The 19133-nt window shown below is 49.2% G+C and overlaps 1 protein-coding gene across 3 annotated transcripts in view; it reads right to left on the reverse strand.

The window, feature by feature from the left end:
* LOC122370012 (beta-arrestin-1-like) overlaps positions 1-19133 on the reverse strand; it is a 100026-nt gene that overhangs the window by 14582 nt on the left and 66311 nt on the right. For all 3 annotated transcript variants that reach the window (XM_043345233.1, XM_043345232.1, XM_043345234.1), the window contains exons 7-8: positions 2357-2577; positions 466-538 (exon numbers count right to left, since the gene is read on the reverse strand). In XM_043345233.1, coding sequence (XP_043201168.1) covers positions 466-538; positions 2357-2577 — 294 coding nt within the window. The remainder of the gene's footprint in view (positions 1-465; positions 539-2356; positions 2578-19133) is intronic.

The following is a 19133-nucleotide window of genomic DNA, read 5'->3' on the forward strand; positions in this document are numbered from 1 at the left end:
GTCAAAGCTGTTGTTGCCATGGCAACTGGCACAAACGACAGATCTCCCGGGCAACCGGCACAACAGCGCCCACCGTTACCGACACGCTTACTGAGTATCCAGCACTGAGCACTTCCCCGCAGCCGACCGGGCGAACCGCATCGACCAAAAGTCGTGCACAGGAAGCCACAGCGGACCGGCGACCGGCGCCAATCGAGATAGGATGGCAGTGGTATTGAACGCTGTTTTTGTGCTGTTTTGCGGGTAATCAGCGAAAGGGTCGGCAGGCTGGGCGCCAGCATCGTGCAACGAATTCAATGAACTATCGTGGCATTTGAGCTGGCTTCAGTAAATTGCAGTCATATTGGAGTTGAACAGAAACAAACAAGAGCTGGTGGCGACTATGACTGACCGGTCGACCGACCGATTTTGACGGCGATGACTTGGGTAGGGGATGACCGACCAAGAAGTGGTCAGAATACTCACTCTGATTCCACTTCTGCGACAGAACACTTGTACTGCGCCGTCGAGAACAGACAGATATCGGCAAACTGGCGAACTGCAATCAGACGCAACATGGCTCAGCGTCAGACAGGGATGTTAGGTAAAAGTGTGATCAGACACACACCACAGAGCGTCAGAACACTGTAATCAGACACACACCGCACAGCGTCACAACGGGATGCTAGTGTAAACTGAAATCAGACACACATTACACAGCGTCAGAAGGGAGGCTAGGCAAAACTGGCGTCAGGGGTAAAACCGCCATCGAGGTAACAGACCGAAACCACAGTAACAGGCCAAGTGAGATTCAAATCAAGCACATCGTCGTAAATGTGACTCAAACAGGTAGGCAATGACAGTCACAATGACTTACAATGTTTGGATTTGATGCATCACCATCAGGCACACCAAACAAGCAGAGCGTTGGCAACAAAGGACAGGTCAGAAGAGACCCCACGCGATAGCCTCGCCAACTTCAAAGGCAGACGTGGGCAAACGTGACAATGATCTCAAAATAAACAGGACTGAGAAGGCGGACCATCAGCTTACGCTAAGCCCTCAAGTGTTTAGGAACGATTCAGTTTGATCGTCCAAGGCCGGTTGATTTCTTTCATTCCATGAACTCTGAAACTCAAGCTGAGGCCAAAGCTGAGTATATTTCTGCTAAAACTAGCTCTACAGTAAAGCTATCATCTAGAACGACAAACAGGGGCTGCATTTCGGTAAAATCAACACACGAAAAGCAGCTCAAGGGCTTAGCGATCATATTGTGGCCCAGCGTTTCCAGTGTGATATAACTGAAGCCCTTTGTTTGTTTGTTTAATCAGCGGCGTACTCATATTCCACACAAAATGACAACACATAAGCAGTGCTCAACACTTAAGCAGGAGCACATAAGCAGTGCTTATGCGATGTGTGAAAGAAGCAGCACCCTGTGGTCCCTGTGCACTATGCAGTCACACCTGAACATTGTTATGGTCAACGTGCCTGCGGTAAGCTCTAAGCACTTCCAAAATAAGGAGACACCAAAACACACCTATTATACATATGAAACAAACACGAAGCTTGACACAAACATGCAACAAACGTCAAACCCCATATCAACGAAATGACCTTTCCAATCCAACCACTATTAGCAACATCAACACGTCGTAGTGAGGGCGATACCGCCACCTCGACCCCCCCCCCCCCCCCCAGCTAAACCACCGTCGCCACCACCACGCCACCGCCGATGCCACCGCTGCTTCACGACACCCTTGGGAGCGCCTGGGCAAGATTACGTCGGCGGTCGGCCTCCGAAATGGGACATTTAACACTGCCATGGCGCAATGACCTCACACCGACGCTCCGACGCGCGATGCGGCGCGTCCTTAGAGCTTGGTGCGAGGAAAGGGAAGGACATGAGCGAGCTGTGTTGCTACCCTCAGCGCACACCATCATGGTATAGGTAACGATGCTAGACACTGACGGCAACACTGGCCAAGGACTGGGGTTGGAGAAGAGATTCTATGAGGCTACGAGCTGTCTCGGCCAGAAGTACAGCCGACTGGCTAGAATCAACAGGTACATATCAGACTGAGGGCAGACAGTGGGCTCAGGGTATGACCGTGGAGCGCAGTACATCTCGCCCAGGGAACAGGGAGGGACGTTCGTCACGCACCATCACTATTCTCCACATGACCATTAGGTACCCCCCACCCAATGTTTTTGCCATTTATAGCAGTCATGAATAAGAGACAACATGCAAAACCGACATACATACCCGATGAGCTTACGTAACCGTCACCAGTCTAGAACCAAGACAGCAAAGCATCTCACTCATTCTCCCACCCCACCCAAGCCTACCAACACCCACCACCCGACCGATACGCACCTGACACGCGGATTTTCTTCATAGTCTTGCTGCTGTTGTTCTGCACGTGCACATTGACGTTGATGGGCTCTCCGTGGTAGTAGATATCCTTGTCGAGAGACGCCTCCAGGTGTAGCTTGTTGGGCGACATCATGAACTCCTTGCTGGTCTCCACAGAGGGCTGCTCGCCGGGCTTGGACGGCGCGTACATTATCTTCCGGATGGCTAACCTTACGGAGTTCCTGTGGGCAAAGACGGGAAGGAGTTAGTCGGCTGGGAGGGCAGCAACTGGGGTGGCGAGCATTACAAGGACCACATGGTGAAGGACTAATATGGGCAACAAATAGCTGCGGGGTGAACTGATGACCCATCACGTCACATTATATCACCAAAGTTCGGGCCACTTTAAAGAATTGTTTTGAGAGACATGATGCATAACCGCCATAAGTCATTTTGCATTTTTCATGTTCAGCTATAGACATTGTAGACACTTGGCTATGACAAATTGCCGTCTAAACTGAAGTCACACAGGCACACAGCACAGGTCCATCTATCACATGAGTAATGCCGACACTTCACAGTGGTAGTCAGCTATAAATACATGAGCACTGTTGTGACTACTTTGCAAATGCTCAGCACAACTTCGTAGCACGCTGACAGTACCACATTCGCATATCAGAATGGCATCGTACTACTGAAGCGACGATGCTCTCAACTAAACGCTTCATAACGACTTGACACCTACTTCACATATTGTATCGACCGTCCCTAGACATGTCGTGCGACACCCAGTAACTATAATGGGAGGCAGTCATGCCACCTGTCTTATTTACACGAGAATGAAGACTGTTCTGACGTCAAGTTCAGCACCTTCAAGTGGTGCTTATCGTAATGTCCACATTAAAATCTCGAGTAGATGATAAAAAGGTGTTGTTTAAACGCCATCCATGTCAGTAATAGCCAGTGAGCAGCATTCAATACACGATCCGGATCGCGAATAGAGTGGAGTTGTGCCATACTCCACACAAGAAGAAACGATGTTGGGGCGTTCCACGACAAATCGACAAATAAAAAATTAAATTTGCACCCTCATATTTTATTTTTCGTTGAAAACTGGTGTAAGGGGTTGTGATGGGCGGGGAAGCCAGCTGTGGCAAGGATTTTTTTCTTCGAACAACGGTTTCCGAGATATAGCCTCGGGCAATTCCAGCAGGTCGCGCTGCAGCCCCATGTTTGGCGGCCTATAACTCAGAAACTATTGGTTTTCTACGATAAAAACTTTATATGGTTCAACTCACAATCAGCCAACAAACATTTTGGCTATCTCGGATTTTCAATTTTTGAAAATTTTGATCACGTGACCTTTTGACCTATTTTTCGAAGAGTGACCTTGATATTTTCCCCACTGAAAGTTGCAATTTTGTCTGATGACGATTAAAGCCTTATCAATTGTCATTCATATGCGAAAATAAAAAAAAGTGGATATCGCCCTGCGTTGACCTCAGGTCAGGTCATTTTTATGACCTGTCCATTATTACGAGCGGGAGCGACAGCGAGATCTCGAGAATAAAACAAGATAGCGACAAGCGATAAACGGTGAAGGGTACAAATGGATAAGGTCTATAATTTTTACTGAGGTCATTTTCAGGTCAGGTCAAAGATGACGACACAGGAGCAATAAGGAAGTCAAAATTGCGGCACTACATATATATGAAGTTTTTCTAGAATAACTTTCAAGGTATCCCAGCTAGGAACAAACTAATAGCACCATCGTGATCCTCTCGTCGATCCGCATCGAAATATATGTATGTTGACCTCGAAAGGTCGAAAGTTCAAAAGTTGACCTTCGGTCACGTGACGAGCGGGAGCGACAGCGAGATCTCGAGAATAAAGCAAGATAGCGACAAGCGGTAAACGGTGCAGGGTACACACGGATAAGGTCTATAATTTTTATTCAGGTCATTTTCAGGTGAGGTCAAAGATGACGTCACAGGAGCAAAAAGGAAGTCAAAATTGCGGCATTAAATATATGAAGTTTTTCTCGAATAACATTCAAGGTATCCCAGCTAGGAGCAAACTAATAGCACCATCGTGATCCTCTCGTCGATCCGCATCGAAACATATGTATGTTGACCTCGAAAAATTGAAAGGTCAAAAGTTGACCTTAGGTCACGTGACCTAGGGTCAACTTTTGACCTTTCGACCTTTCGAGGTCAACATACATATGTTTCGATGCGGATCGACGAGAGGATCACGATGGTGATATTAGTTTGTTCCTAGCTGGGATACCTTGAAAGTTATTCGAGAAAAACTTCATATATATGTAGTGCCGCAATTTTGACTTCCTTTTTGCTCCTGTGACGTCATCTTTGACCTGACCTGAAAATGACCTCAGTTAAAATTATAGACCTTATCCATTTGTACCCTGCACCGTTTACCGCTTGTCGCTATCTTGCTTTATTCTCGAGATCTCGTTGTCACTCCCGCTCGTAATAATGGACAGGTCATAAAAATGACCTGACCTGAGGTCAATGCAGGGCGATATCCACTTTTTTTATTTTCGCATATGAATGACAATTGATAAGGCTATAATCGTCATCAGACAAAATTGCATTTTTCAGTGGGGAAAATATCAAGGTCACTCTTCGAAAAATAGGTCAAAAGGTCACGTGATCAAAATTTTCAAAAATTGAAAATCCGATATAGCCAAAATGTTTGTTGGTTGATTGTGAGTTGAACCATATCAGGTTTTAATCGTAGAAAATCAATAGTTTTTGAGTTATAGGCCGCCAAACATAGGGTTGCAGCGCGACATCCAGGAATTGCCCGAGGCTATATCTCGGAAACCGTTGTTCGAAGAAAAAAATCCTTCCCACAGCTGGCTTCCCCGCCCATCACAACCCATTAGACCAATTTTAAGCAAAAAATAAAATATGAGGGTGCAGGGCACTTGTCGATTTGTCGTGGAACGCCCCTGTTTCGACCTTCTAACGGAGTTGGCGGTCCGGTTTTGGGCACAACCCCGTTCAGCGTGGATCAGATGTGATCGCGATAGCACTGATATGCCGGCAAAACATGAGACTGTGAGTTATGTTTCAAAGCTCAACTTTTAAAACCGGTCCACTGACGCATATGGTACAGTTATTTCCCGGCATGATATGCTTCAGTCGCATCGCATTGTCCGGCAGGATGTCCGTCAGGTTAAGTAAGTTGTTATTCTTGAGAATATCAGACAGGAATACAGCACCCAGTCGTGGACAATCATCCGGTGATCACAGCTAACCAGACACAGGAAGCCGTTTACCTGTCTCTGAGCAAGTAAATCAACCCATCAACCCACCAACCCAGTGAAACACACGAGCTCAACAGAGCCATTGAGCCCATTCAGCCCATTAGGTGCCATTGTCCGGACGGGGTTCACGTTAATTCCGGCACTGACAGGGACCCAGTGACGCAGATCCGGTGCCGGTGACGACATACCCTACCACGGCCCGGCCCGGTCGGGCTTCAGTCGAGTGTGAGAGTGGCTCGGTCGCAGGCCCACTCCAATGGAGTGACTGCGAAAAGGCGAGGTGCCTATATATGCCACCCAGTCTCTGGGTCGACTGAGGTGAGGAGGCTGCCGATCTGTCGCTCCGAATGGAGGAGGAGGAAGTTAAATTGGAAATCGTGCTCCGTGTATGTTGGTCAAAACGTGTGAGGTTCTTGGCAGACATGTGCTTGGATCCGGAAAAATGGATCTGAGATCCGATCCCATGGATCCCGATCCGAGATCCATTCAGATCATAGATCCAACCCCTCAATTTTGTCGAGAGATCTACTGAGATCATAGATCTGACCCTTCAATTTTGTCGCTAGATCCACTCGGATCATAGATCTGGCTCTCCAATTTTGTCGTGAGATCCATTGGGATCATAGCTCATAGGTGCTCAAAATGTTAACAACTTTCTTTCATAAGAAGTTATGAATACCAAAGTATGGTTAGAAACAAACAATCTTATACAAAGGCCATATTAGTAAAGGCATCCAGTTACATTATACAGAATACAAAATAAAGGAGGCTCATGACGGTCACAACTTGAGAGAATTGAGTGACATGAAGATTGTTCACAGTTCACATACCAACAAAAAAGTTTGCATTAACAATTAACATAGAGGTAAGTCAAAGTAATGACTAATGAACAATACATAACTAGGTACCTACCACATCACAATTCATGTTAGAATCTACATAATGATATTGATAAGACAATCTTGCATTAGACAACCATGAGGCTTTCCAGTTTCCAGCTACCACAATTGATTGATAAACAATAAAAGATGATACTGACACATGTGGCTTGGTTAGGTAGAGGTATTTCAATCTATTGAAAGAAATATTTGATAAAATAAACTGAGATATAAACAAAAGTATAGAAATATTCAACATCGTGCGGAAGCGATGGGAAGCGAAATATAAATTGTAATGGCCTTGGATATTTACCGTAAAATGATTATTCAGTATCTAAATAGAACTCGTGACGTCATTTCAAATAACAAATGAGCTAGGCGTTCTACCTTCGAGTTTAATGAAAATAAATAAAAAATCAAACTGGAAATTCAAAAGTCTGGAGTTTTTTTCTAAAAGAATGTTCATTTTTTCTGCCTCACATAATTTTATGGTAAGATTGTGAATATCATCTTTGTAGCGTTAAATTTAATGACGTAAACGTAAGCTGAAACGGTATTATATGACCCTGAGCGGTGTTCGCCTTGCATCTTTATTTTATTCACTTTTCAAAAGAATAACAATATCTTACGTCATTAGTTTAAAGGGCCTATTACGGGGAATCTTTTGGAATCATTACGGTTTTAGTCAAATTAAGATTTTTCATTGGTCAAACGATAATGACCTAATAAAACCATATTACCAAAACGTGAGCTGTGAATTTCGTTTGTCTTTTTTTGGGAGGCTCTCTCATAACAAAAGCACAGCACATGGCACCACACGTGGCACGATCAAGCACGATGCCAAAAGTAGGTAATCTGAAGAAGTTGATGCCATTTTTGAACTTGTAGTTTTATTAGGAAAGTATTAGAGGCTGGTTGCTATTCTTACTAAATCGAAATTGTGTTGCGCATACTAATAGCTCATACGAACATTCTGGATTGGGATTTCATCCCTGGCAGAAGTGGATTGCTGGATTATTTTTAACAAAACTGACCTATTTGGCTTCCAGGTTTGATTTCCTAACGTCTGTCCATAGGCGGAAGAACAGGGGGGGGGGGGGGGGGTGGCACCAGGGTGCAGTGCCCCCCATAGATTTTGGCATTTTAACATTAGCCCTACTGGCGTTGCATGGAAAGGATGGGACCAAAATGAAAATCTGCAGTGCCCTGCTGCCACTGCATCTGTCTGTACTGTTTGTTCATTGAATTTAAGTGGCTGTAGCTTGTTGATAAGATTGTCATCAGTGCTGTCATGAAAAAGTTACAATTGGTCACAAAAAGTAGCAATATGCATGTTCTTGGTTTATTTTAAATGTAGTACAAATGTTGTTTATTTAAATTCAAATTGAATGATGATACCTAATGATTACAAGTGGTCTTAACCAATAACCATGTCCACAAGTGATAATTCTCAATTGTATTGCACTGTAAGGTGTATAGTTATGTAGGATAAGGGTTTCATTGGCTACATGTTGTCGTGAGATCCATACAGATCATAGGTCCTCCACAAATTTTTGCCCGCTGGATCCACAGAGATCATAGATCCGACCCCTAAATTTTGTCGAGAGATCCATGCGGATCATAGATCCAACCCCTGAATTTTGTCGAGAGATCCACTCGGATCATAGATCCAACCCCCCTATTTTGTCGAGAGATCCACTGAGATCATAGATCCAGCTCTCGGATCCAAGCACATGTCTGGTTCTTGGAGCAGAGATTGCAATCAAGGACAGTCAATGATAAATCACATTGAATAAAATGCTTCAGTTGAAGACTGGTCAGTACTCAATCCTGATACAGAGGGTTTCGTGAGTGACCTGCAAGGTGAAAATGATTACCCACAGTCGAAGAGACGACGGCATGTCGCGGGTGACTGAGGGAGCATGTCGCGGGTGGCTGAGGGGGCGTGCCCCGGGTGACCCAGAACTACCCCCAGCGGCACTCTCGGTAGCTCGCCTCCGCCCGTCCGATCGACCCCACGGTCCCCTCTCCAGCGGCTACCCGTCCCTTCCCCTCCGCCACCAATCTCCCTAATGAGAGCCAGCCAGCCGCCCGGCGCCGCCGCAGCCGTACAGTCACACGCAGACTTGTTTGTTATTCGGCAGTTGCGCGCGCGCGTCTAGCTCACCGGTACTGCCACAGGTTGGTAATCCAGTTACGCGTGCGGGTGATCCCCGGCGTCGTCAATCACCGGCCAACTCAGGAGATCCAAGCACGCAGGGCTGCTTCAAACTACCGCGGAAGAGCTTCGAAACCGTCTTCCTAAACTCCACTTCCGCTCAAAGTCACAGCTACCGTGCAGCTTCACAAGGGCGCGTCTCTCTCCCCCTCTATCTCTCTTCTATCTCTCTCTCTTCTCTCTCTCTCTCTCTCTCTCTCTCTCTCTCTCTCTCTCTCTCTCTCTCTCTCTCTCTCTCTCTCTCTCTCTCTCTCTCTCTCTCTCTCTCCCTCGGTGAGCGGGTGAGTCGCACCAGCTCACCGGTCAGGTCCCGGTCGACGCTCGGTTCAGCAGACCCCCGGGACACCTGACCGGGTATCTGACGGCCCCCGCCGCTCCGTCATTCCCCCTGACCCGGACGGAGAGGGCAGCTTCAGAAGGTCGGTAGCGTGCCCCAGGAGACGCCCGGGGCCGCTCCTGCCAACTTCCCAGCAGATGCACATAAATTTCAAACGATTTCGATAGTATTCGGCCGGACGGTTGGCCAAAGTTTGGTGACCGAGTTTTCAGGGCTGCTGGTGAGCACCGACCCGACATAGGGTGGAGTACGCCGGATGGAGAGCAGAGCAGCTCGGGGAGAGGGGGTGAGTTGGGGGCTCGGGTCAGAGGGAAAGGAAAGAGAGCTTGGGTAAGAGAAAGAAAGAGCTTAGGTAGAGGGAGGGAGAGACGGCAGATGAAAGAGCTGGGATCAGGGGAGCAGCTCGGGGCAGAAGAAGAAGCTAAGATAAGAGGGGGAGCTCGGGGCAGAGGGGGCAGGTCGGGGCAGAGGACACAGCTCTGGGCAGAGGGAGTCGTCTGAGGACGCCCAAGATCCGGCAGGGTCTGCGGAAGGTCGTCGAAAGGTCGTCTCCCGACCAGCCGGATCTGCAGTTGGGTCGTTTGTCAGTGCTCGGGCCGTGGCCAGCCGACGAGACCCGCCACCGCCGGCCGGTGTCTGCGGTGATCCATCGTACTGCCCAACTGGTAAACCCAGTGCCCCACGACGCAACATCTCGTCCGACATGGTCGGTCAGTCCAGGTATCGAGAAACGCATCATGGGTTGTCCTCTGATTTCATTCCGATAAAACAGCAGAAGATACGTTTGGGTCAATTCACCGCAAATAAATATTTACATGAAAAGCGCTTCAACATTATCAGTTGCGCCAATACACTAGAAATTCGGATAAATCGGAGCTCCTAGGGCCATCATATGTTATTCCAAGGAAACCACCCAGAGCTGAGTAGTGACCGCACGATGACCAGTTGCGCCCGACGAATACAATGTCCGACATTTGGCAGGGATAGTGGTCGTTCTTCCATCCAGTTTCATCAGCGACAGCTGCCCGAACCATCCGAGCCAAAGCTGGCATCGTGTGGTATTGTGTGGCAAGAGTGGTCCGGGGCTGAGTTATGTGCGGCAGAACTGACTGAAGAGTGGCGGTAGGCGTCCCATTCAGTGGCAGGCAGACATCTGAGGGTTTTGACAATGAACGAAGACAGCTTCCATCAGAGAAAATGAAGCAAGGCCAGAGGATTCATCACCAGGGAACTCATCAAACAGGAAGTTCACAGGAACATACGCCATTCATTAGCTCTAAACTCGCCATTTTCCGGAATCCACCATTGAACTCCACCAGAATTTCCAATAAAGTCCCGAATAGCTCCCCTAAAACGCCCCGACAGTTTCCCACGTGACCGTCCCGGCGGCGCTGTTCCCTCGCCACCAGAGGCGATTCGCATGAGGACGCCGTGAACTGCCAAAGCAGCCATTCTCAGGCAGTCGACTGGCGTTAGCGGCACCCAGCGGACCAGCCCGGGAGTCCGGCTCTCCGCTGAAGGTCCGGTAAATAGAGTCGGCCGTCCGGCGGTCCTCAGTGGAACGAGCTCTCTTCACAGCCGGGCCGATATCTTCAGCGGCTCTCAGCACCACAATTTCACTCAGTCAGTCCGGAAACCAGCGTCAGGGATGGCCGAAAATGTGGTCTGAGAGGCCCAGACTTTTAATATTGCTGAGCTCGGAGGTCACAGAGCGATGGCTTGGTTACGCTGGACAATCAACTGAGCTGCTGATAACTGGCAATGTCATTAACACAGAAGTACAAAACACCACATGCAGCAGTACTGACAGAAACTTGATTTCTGAATGAGTAGACAAACACGCATAATGTGATTCACAGAAAGAAACTGAAGCGATTTAAGCTACCTATAACACTCAGCAGAGACGCTAAGTTTACCGAAGGCACCAGCCGAGCGCTTGGTGCGTCAGGCTGCTGAGCTGTGCTGGGTCGAGTCAGCGGTCCCAATCACCCGCCATCATCCCATCACTGTCCGCTGAGCCGGCCAGTAGTGCGGGCCACCGAACCGACAGGTCAGTGCCACTCCAATGAGCAGTGAGCGACCAGTAAACACGACGACGACGGCCCAATTATGTCCGGACAGGGCACAGCGATCAGCTGCTCCGTCGTTACAAAGCCACAGGCCAGACGACGAATTCGACAATCAAGATCATACGCGCCGTTTATGATATTTTTTTTTGGGGGGGGGGGGGGAAGTTCAGCTCATGTAGGCTATCGAACACTTCAGCCGGCTGTTTAGAACATGCTGGCCCTAGGCTAGCCACGTCAGACGCGGAGCCACCTCATACGCCCTAAAGTGAGTGGCTGGGCTGGTAGGGAAGCCACCGACGCCACGGAAATAGCGACAGTATTCCGCACTTTGACGAGTCAGCAGGTTTATGCACAAGCCAGGGACATTATGGAAGCGTATAAATCGCAGAGCCGGATGCATGGTTCAGTGCATTAGAGACAGGTTTGCCGAAGCGCTGCTGGCAAAAACAGCGTCTAGGGCGCAGTCTCAAACTGCCTCTTCAATGGGAAAAACAGACCTTCGAGGAGTAGAGTTCGCACTTGAGACCCACGACTTGGGAACTTTTAATGGACTTCGGGACTCGTTAAATCAGAACTCAAGTTCAGCATCCCGGGCCACTGCAGACACAAACATCGATCCAGATGGTGTGACCAAATCGGAAGCAAAAAGGATGTTATTTGGTTATCCTAAACTACCAAAACACAAAAAGCAAAAAAGGATTAAAAACATAACTAAAGCCTAGTATCTAAATTTGAACCCAAAACAGACAAAAATTAACAATTTTGCAAACAATGTCTTTCTACCGCCGCGCTGGTCCTAATAAAAAGGGATGAATACTTTTGTTACTATGCCAAAGTCACTCAAAACGCCTGAACAAGCGGAACACCAGCAGCTATGAGTCTGCTGGCGAGACGGTAAGGTTCTCCCTCAGTATGGTTCGCTGATGCGTCAGCAGCACGCTATGAGCCCGGCCGTTCCGACGACGGTAAAGGTCAGACACGGGAGCCCCGTCGACCGTCCAGCCCCCGAGAATATCAACACTTCATGGAAGCCCGCGGAGCCGTGCAGTGCAGGGCGGACCGTCCTGTCTATAGGCGGCGGGCGCGAGCTAACCGCCTCCTCGTCAGATCTGAGACCGCTCCTGACGCGGTAACGGTCGGGAAGGTGCCCAAATCTGGTCACATAATCCGTTGCTAGATTTAGCTACCACTGCCACGGCCAAACTATTCAATCGTTCAAAAAGTCAGACATTCCCAGAGCAATCAGCGTGGTCAGCATGGTCAAACAGCTATTCGCTATCAAAGTCCTTGTTCCCGACCATTTTTCCACCACCTCGTCAGAATTCATTCGATTCTCGTTCCCCACTTTCGTAGCGCCCCAATCACGATGTTTGTCGGTGCGGCGGAGCATATCGAGCGGACCCACCCCTAATTCCAGCTGCCCGGCTGGTCCGAGAAACTCCCGATTAGCTGAGGCCGGGAGCAGTAGGGCATATTTGGCTCGATACTGACGAGAACGCGATACTATAAAGAGGCTCTAGCTCAGGTAGCCGCCGGGCACTAATGCGCCAGCTCAGGTGGCTTGCAGTTGCCATGGAGACGGGATATCAACAGCGGACTGAATGCCGCAAGCCGATCCAGATGAAGACATTCATCTGGACCTTATTAGACATTCAGAAGAACTGCCCGCATGTTATTCATGGGACTTTGTTAGTGGGCAGACATAAATAAGGCGCTGCACCATGCCTCCTCCATCAGTGCCTGGCCCGAACGGCTGGAGATGCTGGGGCCGGCGGAAGCGACTCAGATCTGAGATCTGGCAGATTGAGACGTCGGCGGTCGAGGCGGCTAAGTTAGGTACACAAAAGTAGAAAGTCTGCAAATACTTGTTTGCCCATCGGAAACATTCATCGGTTACAATTAATGCCATAAAAAGCGAACAACAAATCGCTAGGAATGAAACTCCATAATGGTCCAACTCAAAGGACTCTGAAGAGAGAGTAATTAAGGCCGGTGCAAAACAGCTTTATCAGAGACAATTGACGGACCAAAGTTAGGCAAAGGAGGACATTTCGCTACATTTGACAATCTGAGAACATTTAAGCATAAGTAAATATGTCATTTTGACTCTCAATCCCTCTAACACCGTGTCATGAAAACAAATGGTACATGCTTTCAGTCTAAGGGACTTCATGAAATCCTTCGAGAAAATAGCGAAAGTAAGCGCTACACATGCTGCAATAAATGTCACATTGAGGTCCAATTTCCAAATGCCTGGGGGAGAGGGAATTCTGCAGATTTTCCGTCTCTGATTTTACACACACTAATTTCGCAATTACCACAATATCTTCCACAAACAACCCAATACCCATCGACATAAAATCAGCGTCTTTTAGGAGAGCCTCAGAATGTCGCCCGAGGAATTCCTGAGGCCTGAGCTGACACTCCATGATATAATCCTCGGTAATTTTCTTGGCATTTTCAACTCCCGCAGTCTGCGCTCTGAGCAGAGTCTGAAGCGAGGTAAGCCTCTTATGCCGGGAACCAATCAGTTTCGGAGCGAACAGGAAACCTTGATGCCAAGAAAACCCAGCGACACCGAAATGTAGGTAGGCATATGATTCGAAAAAACTTCCTTGGGATAGCAAACAGAGCCAGCACCACACTCAAAACACTGATAAATACATATGTAGATTATGCAAATGAGCATCATCAATAATGTCTAACGGCATTCACTAACACATCTAAAAAAAAAATGACCAACAAAGTCATCTCTTTCATCAATTTCAAGCCCATATTTCAATCGGACCACATCTCCCCATTCGTTTCAATGTGATTTCTGTTTGAGACAGTTCCATTTCCTTTCACCCGGCAGACCGGATCAGCGTCTGTGACTACCCCGACAAACCGCGACTTGTCGCCAGCGGTACCAATTTCAGACGATCAGTGGCAGACACTTCTGAAATAAAGCTCCTCCGCCCGGCCCAGCCGTCCCGCCGCCACCCTCACCGTCTCGTCCAAAGGTCAAGGTCACCTGCTGCTGCCACCGTCGGCCGGAGATCAAACGAGCCGCGCGGCATAAGACCACGCCCTGCCGCTCGAGCCCCCTCCCAAACCCTCCTCCCTTCGTGCAGGGCCAGACGCAGAGAGTTGCCAGACAGTGGCCAGAGGACTCACAAACGCCACTGCTACACTACACGTCTACTGAAAGGAGCCTGTCAGGCTATTGCGGGGGTCGTTCCTGTCAGAAGACCCGAACCATTACTTGTCCATTACTTGTTATTACCAGCTTCACGGTCTTTATTACTTCTCACTCCTCTACTGCAAAAGACTTGGTTGACGTTCCAATAAGCAGAGAAGTTGCGTCAATGCACCTAGCCTGAATGCCGAGCGGTGTGCTATGCGGTACAGCATACCTGCAGGCGTTCGCAGCCAGCGCCATCTCTTGTCAGTAATGTCAGATGTTGTTTGTCTGATGCATTAGCTGCTCTCCACGCCAGACGGCGCCCCGAAACGAAACAAAATTAGCTAACAGCAACGTGATCAGTGGCGGATCCTGGGGGGGGTCCACGGGGTCATGACCCCCCCCAAAAGGTCTGAGAGGGTCATTTGACCCCCCCCAAAAGCCGAAGACCTAAATGCGCTATAGACGCCGTCTTGCATGCTCAAAATCACATGTCAAACACTTCTGAGCTAATACCTTTGTTTTTCTGGATCGTGTTGCGTGAAAAGGCGTATTGAAGGCCAGAATCTTACTCATTTTTGTCTCAACCGTGCGAGCACCAGGGGATGATCCAGGAAAACTCCAAGGGGATGGTCATGAATTTAATTCGTGGTGCCCCTACCTATACGCAAAATTAAAAACTCAACGGATTTCGGCCACTTAATTTTGGTGATGTCCTATTTCCATTTTTTTATTTTGTTTGTTTTATTTTTAGTGCCCCTGGGCCCTGGCAGGTCAAAATCACGTCGGAGGCGAAAGAAATTCACGGGAATCCCAAAAATCACGTCAGGACATTCAGGGCACTCTGACCAGCCTGACAGCTAGGGCCCTTCTTACTTCCTGGGGCCTCCAGTGAATAACCGCTAGTGTCTGTGTCGGCCCCTCTGACTCCTCAGTAGGTAGGAGGCCCTCTGTAGAGGAGACCCTCTGTGGAAAGGAGACCGCCTGAATGCAGAAGGCCCTCTGAAGAGAGGAGACCCGCTGTAGAGAGAAGGCCCTCTGAAGAAAGGAGGCTCTCTGTAGAGAAGAGGCCCTCTGAAGAGAGGAAGCCCTTTGCAGAGATGAGGTCCTCTGGCTCTTTGAAGAGAGGAGGTCCTCTGTAAAGGAGGCCCTCTGAAAGGGAGAGACCCTCAGTAGAGAGGAAGCCCTCTGTAGAGAGGAAGCCTTCTGTAGTTAAGAGGCCCTGTGAAAAGAGGAGGCCCGCAGTAGAGATCGGTGGTCCTCTGTAGAGAGGAGACCCCCTCTGTGTTTTGACAAATGTTTTTGCAAATTTTTCGCGGCGCTTCGCGCCGCCGATTCATGTACATACGTACAGGTCAATATGAAATCGTGACTGTAATTACATAAACCAACCGTGTCAAATTGAATCAGAATTCATATGTGTACTGTGAAGAAACTCCGGCTTGTACTGCCATGCTAAAAGGGTGGTAAAATTTGTGTTTTGGAGCGGAGCTGTGTTTTGACACATTCTTTTGCAAATGTTCTCGGCGCTTCGCGCCGCCGATTTATACACCAATCAATAAGAGAGATCGTGACTGTAATAACACCAACCGTGTCAAATTGAATCGGAATTCATATGTGCACTGTGAAGGAACTCCGGCTTGTACTAGCATGCTAAAAGGGTTGTAATATTTGTGTTTTAGAGCTGTGTTTTGACAACTTTTTTCAAATTTTTGCGGCGCTTCGCGCCGCCGATTCATACACAGGTCAATAAGAGAGATCGTGACTGTATGCTACTAATGCATTGGGCATTAGACTAATGCATAAGTGAGGTAACTATATCTACTACTTCTGGGTTTTTAAGTCGGTCGATCCGCCCCCCCCCCCCCCCAGTAAAAAAATCCGTGGCGACGCTCCTCTATAGGTGGGTTTCACTAACTAAAACTACTGAGCCGAGTGACTTACGATAAAACTTCAACTCAGAAACGACGAAGATCAAATGTCATTTGATCTCGACATACTCGCTCCCTACCCCCCCCCCCCCCGGTCGTCAGAATTCATTCATCAGACCTGGCATGTCGGCCGACTGGTGACCCCCCCCAAAACGTTCCCCTAGATCCGCCCTTGAACGTGATTACAGTAAAGGGTTTAGAAATTAGAGGTTCACAGCTGAGATGCACACTTGGCAATACTGAAACATTCCAACAGAACACAAATTCCTGAGGAGTGAGGACCGCTACCGAATAATGACATTAATAAAGTCCACCTGAGCCGATGACAAGCAAGAAGCTACTCCAAGTATTCATTACTTCAAAAGCATAGGTTCCCTCAAACACACATCATCCGCTTACTGACATTGCATCATTACACGGCTAACTGCGCCATTCGAGACATATCCAGCGCCGCCCTGCCACGCCAGGCGAGCCGAACCATGCAATCCCGGATGCAGGATGCCATCTATGACACCCAGCCGGGCGGTATCAGCCGACCAGGCCTCCGGTCAGAGTATCTACCCTCCTTCCGTTAGGGGCAGATCGCCACAGCCGCCCACGGCATGGGGGCGCGGATGCGGGCTGGAATAACCCGCCCGCATCGGCTTCCAGTGAAGCATGACTCCGATCGGGACTGTCGCGACAGCAGGTCACCAGGTCAGCCTCCAAGGTCACTGAAGGTCGTCAGAAGACCGGCGCTCGGTCGGCCCCAGACATGCGTCAGCAGTGCCCTTTAAAGCCCGGATCTTTCCGGCTGAATGATGCCAGACAAGCAGGACGGTATATATGGATCGGTTGCCGCAATCGAGAGGTTCGGGAAATAAGCTATAGGCGACGTAAAGCTTCCACCCACGCTAAGGGTATACAAGAACTCCGTAAGTGTTTAATATTCCGGTCCAAGCGTCGGGTTGGGATTTCAGAGTGCTCACGGGCCACCTGTAGCTGCCGCTACCTCATCCGGCCAGCACCATTGACCGTCACCGACCGATACACCCACCTCGCCGACACCGGTACCGATATAGACACCGGTCGGGTCGAACCAGCGGCGGGGCCCGGAGGCGATGGGGGGGGGGGGGGGCTCCGATCTGATTAGGCCCACCCCCACTCTCCTCAGAGACAGTGTGCCGATCAATGAGACTCCAGCGGCGGCGGCGCAAACTGCACTCCCGCCCGGACAGACGGGCCGACAATGGCGTCCTCCGGGGGACTCAGCGTGAGTGCCGCCGCGCGCCGGGACGGGCCGCCGCCGAGTCGCAGCCCGCACCGGCCACCGATGATCGATAACTACTTAGCAGGCGGCCGGCATTCGCCGTGGAGGGCGGCTCAGCGGGTCAGGTGGCGCCGCCAGCCGCATATGAAAGCAGCTTAGTCACAGACGGAAACATAACACACCCGGTTCCGGCGGCTGCTAACGTGTCAGCTAAGTGGTTCCGGGAGACGGTGCCGAGAGACCACGTTACATCACGATCACGAAAGTCAAGCAAGTTCCCCTTCCGTCAAGCTATCCTACCAGAATATGGTATAAAATAAGTGCTAATTATTTATAAGGCTTGGATACTAAAGCACGCTGCCGTACCGTAGCACTGCGTTCTTTTCCCATTGTAATCAGCTGTCAAATGAATAAATAGCTTTATAACCATGACATTTCCTATCAACAGTATCGCCGGATATAATTTTTATGGAATAGCAAGAGCTTTAATTTTTTTCTATTTGACGATTTTGAAATAAGACAACGTTTGATCAACGTGTGTCACGTATCAATAAGAACAGGAATTGAAATAAATCATAAACTACAGGTCCGATAACTGACACCGCTTTCCCTTTCATCACTTGCAATCTATCTGACAAACCAACAACACCATCCCGGATTCAATCACAATTTGGTGAAAAACAGCACAATTCCACTGCCGCGCGACCACTGTGCCGGTCGGGTTAACCCAGGTTAGTGCTGTTGTCACCACCCCATTTCAAGATCGATTCAGAGCGGCGAGTTTCACAAACACCAATCCACAGCGCTGGCGAGTCCCGAACCAACAGCAATCTTGCGCGGTAACGATCATTGCGACCATTCCCGGCGCCTGCGGCACGCCGTTGCAGCTGATAACACTGAAAGTGTCGCCGGCGAGCGGGTCATATCTGCCCACCGCCGTTGTCGTGCCAGTATTTGACCCACACGGGGTAAGAGGCACGAGCAGTTTGGAGACAACAAGCCAGAGGTAGGCGGCGATAACACCGACCGGCACACCCTGTGCCATTTCATACTCAATGCGTCGACGATAGTTCGAACAAATTGCACCACGGTTACATTGAAACAGAGCGCCATCCCGAACTTCATCTGGCTTTAAATGTACGACATTCCGCGGGGCGCGAAATGGCTGTGTCAGCTGTAGTGATCCTAATCCCTGCCATTTAAATGCCAGCAATTCTCAAGAGTCAATGAGCTTTCATTGAAAAAGGTTGGACGATATAAGCCCAAAAGGCAACGACCAAGATATAAACCAAAACGCAACTGGCCACGGCCAGGACCACTGACAGAGTGACTGATCGAACAAAGTGAAGAATAAGACGTAACGCGACCTAACGAGCCATAACTGTAATTCTTTATGCCACCTCCATGTTTTCCGCCCGACCTAGGTCAATAGCGTCGATTGTCCCAGTTGCCCCGTGTCGGCGTACCTATAGGAGGTGGCAGGTGCGTAGTCTCCACCAACGGGACTGGCGGCGGGCTGAGCACAATTACCTAGCGAGCTGCGCCTGGCTGCATCGACCGGCGACCGGCGAGCGAGGGGTGAGTGGAGTGGAGAGTTAAGAGTGGAGTGGAGGAGAGTGGAGGATGGAGTGGAGGATTGTGGAGAGTGGCGAAGAGTGGAG

Source organism: Amphibalanus amphitrite, unplaced genomic scaffold (assembly GCF_019059575.1).
Source record: "Amphibalanus amphitrite isolate SeventyFive unplaced genomic scaffold, NRLGWU_Aamphi_draft 001090F_arrow, whole genome shotgun sequence".
Lineage (NCBI taxonomy): Eukaryota > Metazoa > Arthropoda > Thecostraca > Balanomorpha > Balanidae > Amphibalanus > Amphibalanus amphitrite.